A 15,464-nucleotide genomic window follows, 5' to 3' on the forward strand; every position below is an offset into this window, starting at 1 on the left:
CTTTGAAACGTCTCAATGATGTGATAAGGTGCTGTATCAAATGCAAATATTATTGTTATATCAAATGCAGAGATTACTTGTACTAAGCTTCAGACTAGGACTGTAGGGAATATTCACAGCTGCCAGTAAGAGTTCATTTAGATTGCAGTGAATCCTACCACTTCTCAAGATTCTTGTACAACTGTTTCATTTACAGCAGGTCTGCCATTCTAATATTTGTGGGTTGTTAAAAAAAAAGTATTCTTTGGATTTGATACAGCACCTTTCACGTTGGGAGGACCTGGTGATTTGCAGGATATACTGTAAGGTGGTGCATTGACTGAACTTATTTGTGGGTGAACGTGGCAGTCAATTTTCAGACTGCAATGCCCTTCAAAGAGCCATGAAGTGAATGATCAATTTTATTGGGAGGATTGTTGGCCAAGACACCGGAGGAAACTCCAATCTCTTTTTGAATAGTACCATGGGATCTTTAACATCCACCTGAACAGGTAGGCAGGACATTCGTTTACAACAACAAATTGCATTTATATAACACCTTTCACGATAGAAGGATGTCCCAAGGTGAGGGTTTGCACCCGACTTGGGGGTTGGATTCAAGGGGATGGGGGTGATGGAAGGGCAGATGACTAAAGGCCCAGTCAAAGAGGAAGGTCTTGGGATGGACCTTGAAGGAAGTGAGGGAAGGGGCAATGTGAAGGGTCTCTGGGATGAATTTCCACAAAGAAGGGGAAGATAGGCTGAAAGCTCAACTCCTGATGGTTGGGCAGAGTGATGGATGTGAAGCAGACCAGTGCTTGCCGAGCGGAGAGAGCGGGAAGATTGGTAGAGCTAGGGTGGGGCAAGATGGTGGAGGGATTTAAAAGTGAGGACGAGGATCTTGTACTCAAAAACATCTCATCTGAAGGATGGCACCTCTGACAATGCAGTGCTCCCCCAGCATTGCCCTGGAGTGTCAACCTAGACAGTCAATTGATCTGGCATCATACAGAGATGTGGGATGGTGCACAGTGAACGGTGCACAATATCGGGAGCTCGCTGACAGGGAATGAAAAACTCCAGACAACATATTTAGGTCGAGGCTGTAAGGCCCTGCGAGAGATTCCTCAGTTATTATTATCTGAACTGATTAATCCAGGAGCGAGTGCTGGAACAATTGCATGGGTTTGTAACTGCAGGGTGGGGGGGTGGGGGGTTGACTGCATTCTCCGTAGCTTCTAGTGTTAACATAATATTAGAATAGTTTAATACTCTGCTAGTGCTACAGAGGGTCTGGTTACAGTTTTACAGTATTAGTGTCACAGCATTATCTTAATAAATAATAATAATCCTTGCATTTGATACCCAGCCTTAGTATGTCGTTGAATCGTCTCATAGTGCTTCACAGGATTTACTTAGGTTAGAGTGTGGTGATTATGTATTTGCAAGCAAATGTGGCAGCTTGTTTGCGCAGCAGTGTCCCACAAACAGCCATGAAGTGAATGAACAATTTTATCTGCAGGATTGTTGGCCAGGACACTGGCTGTACCAGTGACCCAGAGTTTCCCAGATTCCAGGGATTGTTCAGAGTCGAGGGCTTTCTTGACTAATGCGGAAAGACGTCTGCAAAGCAAGAAGTGACGATACTCCCTGAAATCCGTAGCAGTGTGATTGATCTTTGATGCGTTCCTGGCATTTCTGGTGTGCTCAAGAGCCGTGGGCTATCTCAGGCCATCAGCAAGGTGTACCTCAGGGCACCTAGTGACCTTTAGCTCTGTTGCTGTGGTTCATTTGTGTCTGTGCAATGTTAAATGGTTAATCGTCGAACCTTCTGTGTCAAGTGCGTAAAGCTGCTCATGTGGTTACAGTACAAGAGTAATAGTGTGACAGAGGCACACGTACACTATAACAGCTCTCTGTCACACAGAATGATCAGTGAGTGGAGGCAAGGTCAGCCTGTGTTAGGTAAGGCTTAATGGTGAGAGAATTAGAAAAGAAAGTGAAATTACAGAACTGGGAATGCAGAATCTGATAGGCTTCCTTCTTGTTTACCCTCTGTGAGGTGAGCAGTAAGAGTGCAGAACAGCACTGCTCCCTCAACATGCCCAACGTGCTGCTTTCAGTCACTTTGGACAAGAAAAGACAAGATGGCTTCACGGTGACTGGAAGGAGCTCGGTGCTGCTGAAAGCAGACTCCTCGCTCCTGCTGCATTGCCTGAGGTGCACCATCTGTTACACTGACTAACAGAAATCAACAGACATAGAAGCCCACAGCAAGCATTGTAACACGTCCTCCAAGCACAAGGCTCTCCACGCCATTTTATGTTGTGATGGTTACCTTGCTGAATAAACAACATCTTTTTTAGTTACAAAGGGAACAACCATTTAATGCCCTGAATAACAGGAACAGGGAATCTTCATTTTATACTGAATGGGCAGTGATCACCTCGTAATAACTTTTTTTTAAAAAGACTTGGCTCGTATCAATCTGCTTTTGCGAGGTGTTCTAAGAAGGCAATCAATGTGTAAAGGGTAACATAGCATCAGGTTTGGGATTCATCTCTGGAGGCTGTTTTATTACAAAAATTGATGGCTGGTGATTGGAATCTGTCCCTTTTCCCCACTGAGGTCGGTGTGTGCCGTCACAATGAAACAATCTGCTGTAGAGCTGGTAATGTCGTATATCTTTTACTAGGAAATGCCCGGGTTTATTTTGAATCCCGAATATGTCTTAAGCACAGCGGAGGGGGCATGGGTGGGGTGTTGAGGCTGGAGGCTGTTAGGCAGTAAATCGGCTGATTGTTGGAACCTCATGAGGGTTTCCTGCTTTTCGAGGAGTTTATGTGACTGAGCACCACACAGCGGCTAAAGAGCAGTAATGCAGCAAATGGCACATCCAGAATAGCAGGTCTTGTCCTACATACTTCTACTACTGCTAATAATACTCCTTGTATTCAATATAGCACCTTTTTGTTTCAGGAGAATGTCTCAAAGCGCTTCGCAGGATTCACTGTAAAGCGTAGTGAGTATGTATATGATGGCGAAAGTGGGCAGCTAATTTTGCACACAGCAAAGTGCCCCACATAATATAATATAGCGCCTTATCATATTGTCTCATAGGAACAGGAGTAGGCCATTCAACCCCTAGAGCCTGTTCCGGCATTCTTTTAGATCATGGTTGATCTGTACCTCAACTCCATTTACCCGCCCTTTGCTCCATATCCCTTGATACCCTGACCTAACAAAAATCTGTCGACCTCAGTTTTGAAAATTTCAATTGATCCAGCCTTTTTGGGGGAGAAAGTTGCAGATTTCCACTACCTTTTGTTTGAAAAAGTGCTTCCTGATTTCACCCCTAAATAGCCTGGCTCTAATTTTAAGATTACGCCCTCTTGGTTCTGGATTCCCCTCACCGGAGTCTCAAAGTGCTTCACAGGATTTAACTGTGATGTGCACTGACTGTGCAGTTGTAGGCAAATGGGGCAACCAATTTGCACACAGCAATATCCCATGCCCAGTCATGAAGTGAATGGTAAATTGTATCTGGGGTATTGTTGGCCAGGACACTAGAGAAACTCCCTTCTCTTTTCAAATAGTCCATAGAATCTTAATATCCCCGTGAACCGGCAGACGGTACCTCGACTTAACGTTTCATCCGAGGGATGCCACCTTTACAGTAAGTCCCCCCTACAGTCCATGTTCTGATGTGAAAGGTGCTAGATAATATGTAAATTGTACTGGATTGTAAATTATGTGAAGCATGTTGAGACGTGCAGTTTTGAAGGTGCTGTAGCAAATGCAAGGATTATTATCTAGTTTACCTGAGGTGATGTGAGAACAGAGTGTCTGCATGAAGTGGTGCAAAGATCTATTGAGGTACGGAGGGCTATTAAATGATAATCAGGCATAAGGTAAACTGAAACTACAAGGCTTCGGAATGCAGAGCTACGTGGCATCTACTCATCTTACCAGCGTGAGACACCGTCTGCTATGTTTCGCTGTCCTTGTCCAGTTCGGACCATCGATGGCAGGAAGGGCTCAGGTAGGAAAAAGTACACAGGCCTCATATAAAGAAGCACACATCTGGGAATAGAGGTCGGAAAGACGTTCTGCTTTTAGAGCCTGAAAGAATCCAATATCTCCTAAAGTGATCTTGAAAAGGACCCTTCTTTGCTATTTCCTATTTGTGAAGCCCAGCCCAGACCAGCAGGAATCAAGACGCATTTAATACCTGCCTTTGTTACTGCTGGGAAATAACAACAGCAGCTTGCATTTATATAGCGCCCTTCGCGCGGAACAGCATCTCAGAGTGCTTAAGGGACAACCCTAAAGGGAACCAGAAGACGTGTGAGAAACCGGGCTAAATTAAGACGAAAGTATACCTGTGACAGCTGGGAAAAGGTGTTTCATTTTTATTTCACCAGTCCCAGCTTACAGCAGAGCCTTTCTTGATTGTACAGCTGCAATCCAGTGGCGAAACCTGTTAGGACTTTGCCCCTGCACCCTGTTCAGCTTGCTACTCTGGGACTTTTTCAATCGATTTCCTTGTGATTCATAACGTTCCATTCTTCAAGGCCTGCGGAGGGAGTTGATGGATCTTTCCGCTGCTGTAATTGATTCCTCAGGGAAGGTATGTAACCTTGAATGAGTGAGTTTGTGTGTGTGAGAGAGAGAGAGATCATTGATAGCGCCAGAGTAGCAAGATATCATGCAGCCGGTTGAAATAATACGCTGCAGCATCTGCCTGGAAGACTACAGTGTGGAGGGTGAGAGCAAGCCTCGCATTCTCCCGCGGTGCCTGCACACCTTCTGCGAGCGATGCCTGGAGAAGCTGTCGGAGCTCAGCGACTGTCAGATCGTGTGCCCCGTGTGCAGAGAAGTGAATGATGTAGAGGAGGCTGGCGGAGTGCTCAGCCTGCCCATCAGCACTAGGATCTCGCTCCCTGTGCAGGCAGCTCCACACGCCCAGGACGTTGACGTTTTACGCTTTGTGGATCCCGCTTGCCCAGCTTGCCCGGCCTGCGGCAGCATCACCCTGTACGCTCCTTTCGGAGCAGAGGAGAACATCCTCCAGTGCCACACGTGTGACTGGCTGAGCGGAGAAGACATCCAGGCCCAGGGGAGCTCCCTCACAGCACGGCAAAAGCTGCCCAAGGCAAGCAGGCAACGGCTCCCGGTGCCTCCGCAAGAACAGCACCAGGAAAGTCTGCCGTCTCAAGACCAGCACGAATCGAAGGGCTGTGCTCTCTCTTGAGGTAAGTCACGACTCGTGACGAAGCTGTAACACTTACACAGTGGGCCGCTGCTGTACTTATAGGGGCTCTAGGTAATGTGCTCAGCATTGTACAGTGCAGGTCAGCACTGGCTCCCCCACAATGGTACATGAGGGGTAGAGATCAGCATTGGAACAAACAGAGACTAGAGGTCAGCACGAGGATCTCTGGAGCAATGGTCGAAGGATCAAGTTAAAAATAGTGGAGATGACATCAAGCCCTGGGCATGTTACACGATACACAGATTATCAATTTTGGAAAATTTTCTAGTTATAATAATAATAATCCTTCTATTTGTTATAGTGCCTTGTCACGTCTTCAAGACATCTCAAACGCTTTGCAGAATATACTGTAAATTGAATTGACTGTGTATTTTGTGGGCAAAATACGGCAGCCAATTGCACCCAGCAGCGTCCCACAAACAGTTCTCATGGTTCTCATTGCCAACAGAATGAGTTTTTTTGCGTACGTTGCCCACAACCACATCTCCCTGACTTTGTACGTGCGACTGAATGCTGATGTTCTGTTTTCTAGTGCCTAGCTTCTAGTTCTCCTGCGATCACAGAGTCACTGTAAATCGTGTGAAGCGCTTCAGGACATGCTCCCCATGTGAAAGGCACTACACCAAATGCAAGAATTATTATTATTATTTATTATTATTGCATTAGAGGGGTGGGTGAAGTGTAGGGTCAAGTAGCAGCGACAGTTGGTGAAAGCATCGGTGGATTGTATTTTTCTTAACTTTCAGTGTATTGATCCTGTTGACTCTATTTCATTCATTTCCTGATATGTGTTTCCCACAGGAGCACGTTCCTCACAGATCAGTAGTTGTGTCCTGTGAGAGTGATTGGAGTTTATGGCTATCCTACAGAGAATGCTGAGCTGGCTGGGCAGTTTGCAGTGCGTTCCTGACACCCAATGTACTGCTGCATGTCTCTCTCTCTCTCTGTGTCTAGGAGAGTGAATGAATTATGCTTTACCCTGGGCAAGTGAAGACCACAAGAACTTTACGCTCTTATCTGCCAAAGATTTCCTCAACTAAGTTCAATCCTCGAGAGATTTGGAAACAATTACTTGGATTTCTGTCCTGCCCGATTGGATGAACACCACATGCCTGCAGTGTAAACCCTGAAGGTTACCCTGGTTAATGAACTGGACTCACCCTCTGTTCTCATTTTGAATGGTTGTTCCTGGATCTTTAACGTCCACTTGAACAGACAGGCAGTTTTCACATCTCATTGAAAGGATGACACCTCTACCAACACCGCAGAACTGCACTGAAGTGCCAAGATTGAGCTCAAAGTCCCAACGCAGGGCTTGATCCTACAACTTTCTCACCCACAGGCAAGAGTTGTAGCGGCTGAGCCAGACTGACATGTTGTGCCATGCAAACTTATAGCACCTTCCTCTATAGACAGCCGGGGTGTTTCATGAAAGCAGAATTGGGAATGGGAATGTGGAATGATTGAAATTGACCTTGCAGCGGTGAAACATTGTATTTTCTGGGCTCTATGGGTACTGCCTACAAACATTTTGCTGCATATAAAAATAATTGTTATATGCAGCAAAACATTATGATGAAAAGCTTTTGCAAATGTCTAGATTCGGACACAAGATCCACAGGGCTGTCATCTGTCGTATATGAGTGGGCAGATAGAGACGTCAGGGCATTTTTCTGTGGTTTGGTCAGTGCTGTTTGCTTACATAATTGCCAATCTGGCAAGACAGCAGTCTGCCATGTGTGAAATTAAACTGGGAGCTGGCACTAATGGGAGTCGGAGGCTATGTTTACGTGGTGTGTGTTTACTTACTCACTAATAGAGCAAGGGCTTTGGTCATAACCACTCGCTCCTCAATGGTAATACATTTGACCGTGTGTTTTATATGTAGTAATAAAATTTGTGAAGCTTCATGACTGGATACATTGTCAAAAGGTGTCTCTTAACACCCAGGCTCTCTCACTCGCTTGCTCAGACTGCCCCTCGCTGAGCTGAGCAGGTACCAGGAGCTTTGCATCAACAGGAGTGTTGCATTTCTTAAAATGCAATGATTTCAATGNAAAAAAATCTGTTTAAATGATCAGGCTGTGGGTGTGAATTGGCTGTAAGTGCGAACCAACCATGACTTCAGCGCTTCAAAATCCACAGTCTTAAGTACCAACTGAGTAAAGGTGAGTGTTTGAGGCCACAAGTCTCGATCTACAGTGTTCTCATATCCACGGATCCCACACAGTGTTCCCATGTACACACATACACCATGTACACTGAGATCATGCCATAATGTACGCATAACACTGTATCCATATCCACAGACACCTCATCATATTATACCCATATACACGGATGGTCTGTCTGACTGCCCAGGGTTAGTGGTGCCAAAGCCAGCCTGACTGGTGGCTTGGTTTATGTCTGTCCTTGCTCAATGTCCCTGGATGGATTAAGAATCCACTGATGTCTGGCAGCGTTCCCTGCAGGGCCCCTTGCCTCACTAATGAGCTCCTCAGCCATTGTGGATTAAATTCCTGTCTCTTCTTTTAACAGGAGCCATTTGCGTTCTGATCCAGACTAAACCAGTTCCAGACCAGGCCTTGCTGACGTTTTACCACCATTTTTATACCACTCTTTGGACCGGCTCTTATGTCAGCATTGCAGTAGAGTTTGCACGGCATCAACTGGAGCACGACATCAGGTATAAACACAACCTACTGGCGTAATGCACGTGTGTCATTCGTACGTGTGTTTGACTGGCCATTCCACTCAGAAACCACAGGGTCCGTCCCAAACCTCATTACGCAGGAACCAGAAGCTTGACCAGAGTGTGTATGGTTCTGTAGTGGCTGGTCCAGGCGTGAACAGGGTATTGGGAGAAACTCTCTGCCCCACGGTCTTTAAAGTCCTCAGAAAAGACCCCAGTTCTTTGGTGAAACATCTCTTCTGAAAGCTGTTGAGAAGCAAACTGTTCAAAAGAAAAATCCACTCCATTACATTATATTTGGCCCACAAAATACACACAGTATATCCTGTGAAGCATTTGGGATGTCCTTCCCAATGTGAAAGGCACTGTGCCAAATCTAAGCATTATTATTATTTGCATGAGAGTCCTCATCCAAGAGAATGAATATGACTGTGGAAATGTGTCTTGCTCCACAGGTTTCCAGGAAAACATTACTGGTCCAGCTTTGTGTGGGTGGGTTTGGATACTTTTGTCAACTTACAGGAACTCAAACATGCCATGTTACACCAGACCCTTGAGACCATTGATCAGGAGCTGTCTCAAGCTACGAAACAGGATTGGCTCAATCCTGCATCCAACATATCTGCAGGTAATAGCGCCTTTGACAGCACAGCACAACCCAGCAGCAAATGTGCATGTGTACAAGCAAACTACACAGAGCACACCGAGGCCTTTAGAGCAAAGTTTCACTTTATTTTATCGAATTCAGATAGGGCTACCCAGCATCTGAGTAGGGTCCAAAGGAGAATAACAACACTAAACACATACATGAGACTTGTGCTTTTGTGCCAATCTGACTCTCTTGTGTTACACCTTTTCTAACTACGTGAACACTCTCTATGTTACACCCTTTCTCAGTGTAACATTATCTGTTTACACCAGGTCTCAGTACAACTCTCTCTGTTTTATCCCAGAGACAGCACGCACAGAGTGAGAGTGGTTCAAGTGGAATCCTTCATTACAATGGGATAAACGGACAGGCAGTTTCGATACACGATTCACTGAAGCCTTCAGTTGCTGCATACTGATGTAAACTGATACTGAATTGTGAGCTTGTCTGGGATAGGGCATCCATTGTTGCAGGGCTGGAAATCGGGCACAGAATCTGGTCAGGCTGCTCATTGCTTATTGCAGAATCTCAGGTAATGACAGTCTGTATGAGACTGTGCTGGAGCCTCACTGAGGGTAACTCTTCTGTTTCAGTTCCAGACCGGCGAGCCCTGCTGCTGAAGATGCAGTGCAGTCTCAGCAAAATAATTGTGAATCATGGCTCCATGTCGTCCGTGTTGAAACTCCTCCTGTTCCTGATAACAGAAGCCATCAGCAGATTGGCTCACACTGGCACAGGTAGGGGGAGGACACACAGAGATCTCCCTGTCACAACTTTAACCTCCTAATTAACTCCTCTAACTCTGTGTCTGACACTCTGAATGTTAAGATCCATTCAAAATAATAATTCACTTGCTAAACTCACTCACGGCATAACTATAAAAGTTCCTTTACTCTGCACAATAAATAGTCATTCTACATAGGAGTATAATAGAATCATAGATTCTTACAGCACAAAACGAGGCCATTCGGCCCATCATGCCTGCGCCGGCTCTTTGAAAGAGCTATCCAACTAGTCCCACTCCTCCACTTCACTTACTTTACTACACAAACAGGAACACCATACACAATAAATAACTCCTACTTTACTAAATAAACAGGAACACTGTAACAGATTAAATCAGCATAGGTCCCACTCTGCTATGTGAACTATTGCACTGACCCAAAGATTAAATAAAAAAGAGCCTCACATTTTTCACATCCTGACCTTTGTCCTGTTGCTTATGATGACTGTCCCAGAGCTGATCCCCACCTCAAGGCAAACTCCCCTTCCTCAGCTTAACTTCCCTTGCTCGTACTGTTTGTGGGCGTTTTGCCACGAAACTTGAATTTATACTGGAAAAAAACAGTTAACCTCTTCCCTGATAAATAAACTGGCACTCTAGATTAACCCTTACGGAGAGGCTGAGATAAGAAGCCCCTTTTGCCCATTTGATCTCATCCTTCCACAATACCCACCTCGCTATCTTCCTATTACAGCTGGGAACTGGTTCTGAAATGAACTCTCTCTCACAAACCCCACCACCCCCCCCATAATAAACAGGGACGTGGGAATTGAACTCATGCCACAGGGAATGTCAGAGGGGAGAGTAGTAATATAATAACAATCCTTACACTTGGTGTTGCGGCTTTCACATTGGGAGGGCGTCCCAAAACACTTCACAGGATAAACTGTACAATTTTTTTTTAGTGGCAAAAGAGCGTTGGTTGCGGTACAGCAGTAGCTGAGTGACCTGGTTGGTTGGTTGGTTGGTTGAGTGAGTGTTAAGATTGCTCCGTGCATTCATATCCCTTCTCTCCAGCAGATTACCCCACAGTGAAGGTAACCACCAATATAATCAACATCCCAGGGATCTCCTCTCTGCTCCGTTTGCTGGGCTTTCACTTCCAGCCTCTGGTATGTCCCATCCCGTACATGACCACCCCACGGACTCTCCCGACTTGTTCTGCTGGCATTCCCCGGACACACCCCGTGGCTGTTATTTTTCCTCGTTTGGATGAGGATGGGCTGCTCCACCCGGCTCAGGATGCTATCTCTGCCATTAGAGGTCAGTGTCACAACCTTCACACATTCCACCACGAGGCGGGCTGAGCAACAGCTGATTACACTGTCACACTTACCCAGTGTGTACCCCAATCCCTGTCACACTCACCCAGTGTGTACCCCTAACCCTGTCACACTCACGCAGTGTGTACCCCCATCCCTGTCACACTTATCTATTGTGCCCTCTAATTGTGTCATCTACTGCTTCCTGGTGTGTGCTGCTCATAGTCTCACACCTCTACCTGAACTATTAAAGTAATTCCATTTATTACATTAAACACGTCAATTTAAAAAAAAAACATAACCTCCTCACCACTAAAGATATATAACATGATTGTACAGTCGCTTCCTGCAGCTAAGGTCTGTCAAACCTCATTCTAGTTAATTAGACTTCATCTCTCTGTATATCTCTCTGATGGTATTCCGTCCAAACTGAACCCAGTTCTCCATATGAGGTGTGGCCACTGCTTGCTGCTCCATCCTAGACTTCTTGTGATAAAGACCAACGCTCTATCAGCCTTTAAACTGCCCCGAAATCTATATTATTTTAACATTAACCTTCATGAACTTGGTTTCTAATTTGAGTACTAGTGATTGCCTCAAGTTTCCTTCTGTGCTATTTTGGATTCAATATGTGTGGTGTTGATCTCAGATCTCTGCAACTCCACTCACTGTATGAATGCATTGAACTGGATCACGCCCTTGAGTGCGGAGAACCTGGATCTGCTCATTCCACTGGTAGGTCACATCTCGTTCTTCATGTCCTTTGTATCTCACCATCTGGGTTATTTTCCACCCTCGTTCTTCCCAAGTTCCATATTCACCATCTTACTTATTCTTTCTCCCTTCCCGGGACCATCTCCTGCTTCACTTTCCCATCTTTCTGCAATCTACAGACTTCAAAGATCAAGCTTTGCTTACCCTCTACTACTTAATCTATTTTGCCTTCTACTTCCTACTCATTTCAGTACATTCTGTGAAGTGCTTTGAGACGTCTAGATGATGTGATAAGGCGCTATATCAAATGCAAGGATTAGTATTATTATTATTTCAACCTTGCTTGTGTCCTGCACCTTGGTCCTTCATTATGGTCCTTCACAATAATCCTTACATTTGATGTAGCGCCTTATCACGTCCTCGATACGTCTCAAAGTGCTTCACAGAATATACTGTAAAGTGAATTGACTGCATAGAATCCCTGTCGATCAGTCTTATTTGCTTCAAGTTGTCTTATTTCTTGGGATCTTGTTTTGATTTCTAAGGCTTTGATGTTAGCATTTGCTCCGTTACAGTTGGAGAAGACCAGAGAGTGGCCCAAGGTTTGTCTCAGACTGACAGATAAACAAGTGGCGACCATCTGGAACCAGCCCCATCTTAGATACTTCCTGCAGGTCCTGGGATTTGAGCAGGCGCGGCTCTGCCTTCTCTTTGTCTTGAGGAAACGCAACATGTGAGCGCAGGGCAGAGTCTGGTGATGTATTTATTATGCTCCCCCCACCCGCCCCCCCACTCCTTTCCCTCTCTTTGTCAAGTTTCTCCATCACAGGAGATGTACACTGTACATCATGTGGGTGCCAGTTACTCCGGTGTGAAGGTATAGATGGGAGGAGCAAAACAAGACCCAGTGGCCCATCAGGTCCACTCCCGATAGAGACAGCCCTCGCGCTCCACCTCCCGTACAGTGTCCACCCCCACGTCTTTCCTGGCCTATCTTAGGCAGGCGAACAAAACAGGGAAAAACCCCAAATAATGGCCAATTCAAGAAATAAAAATGACCTGGAATATTCCTGCAGGTACTGGAGTGAGTGAACTCCAGGGGAGCCCAACGCCAACACGGGAGCTTGACTCGATCTCCCCTTCACCCTGTCCCACCTCAACGGACACGAGAGCAGACAGCGATTGTGTCCCTGAGCACCTCTCTGATTCTCTCGCTGGCCGTTGCCACGTAGGAACGATCAGAGAGTCGAGTTAACCCCAGACGCTCTCGTGGTCCTGCTCGAGACGCACACGTCACCGTAGGCCCAGTAATGAGTCGCAAGCTGTCCTCTTGGCTCGTAATGGAGCAACTTTACAAAGAGAGGGAAAGGGGAAAGAATAATAAGTACATCGGAAAGGAAGGGCGGTGAGAGTTGCAGAATATTACAACACCAGGAGCTGGGCTCCTCCTGAGAAGCCACGAAAGTAGATTCTCTGCTGTTTACATTCTCCTGACGTGAAAGGCGCTATACAAATGTAATCTTGTTGTTGTTGTGCTGGATTGAGTCAGACCAAAGAGCTAGGTTTCAATGTGGGTGGGCTGTGATCTCAGTTGGTACAGTCGGTGTACAGTATCAGTACAGAATGCCCAGGGACTTGCACCTAAACCCAAGCATGCCCCAGTGTAACATGCACTGCGGGATTTACACAACCCTAGACATGCCACTGGCTGCTGCTTATCAGAATAATGATAAAAGATTGAATTTTCTGCTCATCCAACCCACAGGCCACTACTGCTCGGGAGCTTAAAATTCTTCTCCGCTGTACGGTTTACACCTCAACAAACCGCCGCGCAAGTCAGAGTGGGCACCGAGGAACCCTCGACTGTCAGTGAGAGCTCAGCCCCTCCACCAAAGACCTCTCTGAGGACCTTGAAACCGGTGCTGGTACTGAGACAGCAGGTAAACAGCCACACACTGGACAGCCACACACTGACCATCACACTGGAGAGACTATCCCATCACACACTGGATCCACATAATGTACTCTGACAGACATGTTGCACACTCACACCACTATCTTCTATCGCTTCAATCCTGCCTTTTCTCTGTCTTGTCTCACACTGATTTAATTATAAATAGTGATATATTGTCTGTGCCATTTGTTATAGATACATTCTGTGATGTCTGGTCTCATTTGATCATTATATTCTGTTTCCCCACATCCAACCTGGGGCCCTGGCGTTGGTGCGCTGAAGCAGTTGCTGAGCTGAATGACTCAGGTTCATCTGTAATGCGTTTCTGCTTTGTTCAGATCATGGTGCAGGCTCCATGGCAGTCTGTCAAGGCTACTCATGAGGAGGAGAGAGTGAAGCACACACTGGCACAGAAACTCATCGCCATCCGCGCACAGAAGGAGGATGACCTGCATAGTGTGGAGCAGTGGCACAGACAAGCCCTGCAGAATGTGGAAAGAGCGAGAGAGCCCAAGGTCCCGACACAGGTATCAGCAGCCATGTCAAGGAAAGGGAGTTTAACTCAGTCAGTGCAAGCATTCAGACATGCACACAGACACACACACTCAAGTCTCACCCTCAAACTCACTCATTCTCAAACTTAGTCACACACACTCATACACATTCCACACACAAACTCATCCACTCACTCATTCTCAAACTTAGCCACACACACAAAACACACTCGCACACATTCGCATACTAACAATAAAATAATAACTCTTGCATTTGGTGTAGCAGCTTTTAAGTCTGGAGGTGTCTTATTATTATAATTATATAATAATAATAATAATCCTTGTATTTGATATAGTGCCTTATGTCTTAAAGCTCTTCACAGGATAATCTGTAAAGTGTAGTTTGTGGGCTATAGGAAGGAGGGAATTGCATGCAGTTGTGTGACAGATTGTTTTATTTGACCAGAAAAGTAACCTGATGAAAGTGAAGATGAAAGGACCGAGCTCTGGGAGCTATGATCGTATTCCTGCAGATCAGGTCATTCCCACCCCTGGCAAACAGACCATCAGATTGCGTTCAGCTGCACAATCTATCGCAAAGGAAAAGAAGGAGAACATTCAACTGCGACACCAAGCTGCAGTCAAAGACCTCTTCCTGCCCTTTATCCAGCCTTGCCCTGACAGCCAGCCTCTCTCTGTCTGCACGTGTTCTGCGCTGACTGACGTGTGAGTGGCAATACAAGAATCTTTTAACTGTAGCAATGCTCATTTCATCCTAACCCTAACCCTGATGTCGCTAGCACCTGGAAAACAAAATTAAAAAACAAAATTGACATTTTAAATGAGTTCATATGATAATTCATCTCTAAAAGGAGACAATAATAATAATACCAAATGCAAGGATTATTATTATTTGATATAGCACCTTATGTTGTTGAGATGTCTCAAACGCTTCACAGAATATATTGCAAAGTGGATTGACTGTGTATTTTGCGGGTGGAGTGTGGCAGCCAATTGCGCACAGCAGTGTCCCACAAACACTCATGGATTGAGTCACCAAAATATGCTGGGATTAATGATGTAGTTTCAAAGGATCATATCAGAGATGGAGAGCGGGGGTTGCTAATCTATAATGAAAGGCTGGATAGGTTGAGGGCGTATTCTCTGGAGCTGAGGGGTTGAATTGATTGATGTACCAGTTTCACATCAGATCGCCTCTGTAGGGCGTCTGTAATAGGGCCTGTATTATTGAGACTGATGATATTGCGATTGTTGATACCACTGTGAATGTTGATACTGTATTAAGATTGCTGATGTTGAGATTGTCCTGAAGGCTTTCACATTATTACACATTTCCCTGTACGTACAGGGAAAGCTACCAAAAAAAAACTACTACAGTGATCCGTAACATTGAAGTATTTCACAGCTCTTCAGAGAGGGAGGGAGAGAGAGAGTGAGAGATAAAAGGGTTTTGGGGCAGAATGAACACTCAACCACCTGATCAGAAAGAAGCTCAGGGGAGCAAAATGAAGTGGAGTAGAGTTTCCCGCTGGAGAGGGCGACAGTCACTGTCTGTGATAATTTGGAATGAACCACACTTTGACGGGAGGAAAGTTAAATTATTTTATTTAGATCTCTAAAAATGTTTTAAAAATCTGATA

General features: G+C 45.5%; 2 protein-coding genes across 2 annotated transcripts in view; both read left to right on the forward strand.

Moving 5' to 3' along the window:
* The window catches only part of LOC103183101 (tetratricopeptide repeat protein 28-like), a 49,863-nt gene extending 35,185 nt beyond the window's left edge, over window positions 1-14,678 (forward strand). Inside the window, exons 12-20 of the mRNA XM_007900371.2 lie at window positions 7,793-7,940; window positions 8,402-8,574; window positions 9,189-9,332; window positions 10,400-10,642; window positions 11,291-11,376; window positions 11,931-12,088; window positions 13,121-13,295; window positions 13,648-13,836; window positions 14,270-14,678. Coding sequence (XP_007898562.2) covers window positions 7,793-7,940; window positions 8,402-8,574; window positions 9,189-9,332; window positions 10,400-10,642; window positions 11,291-11,376; window positions 11,931-12,088; window positions 13,121-13,295; window positions 13,648-13,836; window positions 14,270-14,533 — 1,580 coding nt within the window. The 3' untranslated portion in view covers window positions 14,534-14,678. The remainder of the gene's footprint in view (window positions 1-7,792; window positions 7,941-8,401; window positions 8,575-9,188; window positions 9,333-10,399; window positions 10,643-11,290; window positions 11,377-11,930; window positions 12,089-13,120; window positions 13,296-13,647; window positions 13,837-14,269) is intronic.
* Window positions 4,455-7,165, forward strand: LOC121849553 (E3 ubiquitin-protein ligase TRIM56-like). Its single transcript, XM_042337303.1, has 2 exons — window positions 4,455-5,234; window positions 6,056-7,165. Exon 1 carries the CDS (start codon window positions 4,688-4,690, stop codon window positions 5,231-5,233), a length of 546 nt encoding a protein of 181 aa, XP_042193237.1. The 5' UTR covers window positions 4,455-4,687; the 3' UTR covers window position 5,234; window positions 6,056-7,165.
* Window positions 14,679-15,464: the final 786 nt, after the last annotated feature.

This window comes from Callorhinchus milii, unplaced genomic scaffold, assembly GCF_018977255.1.
Source record: "Callorhinchus milii isolate IMCB2004 unplaced genomic scaffold, IMCB_Cmil_1.0 Scaffold8, whole genome shotgun sequence".
In the NCBI taxonomy this organism is placed as follows: Eukaryota; Metazoa; Chordata; class Chondrichthyes; order Chimaeriformes; family Callorhinchidae; genus Callorhinchus; species Callorhinchus milii.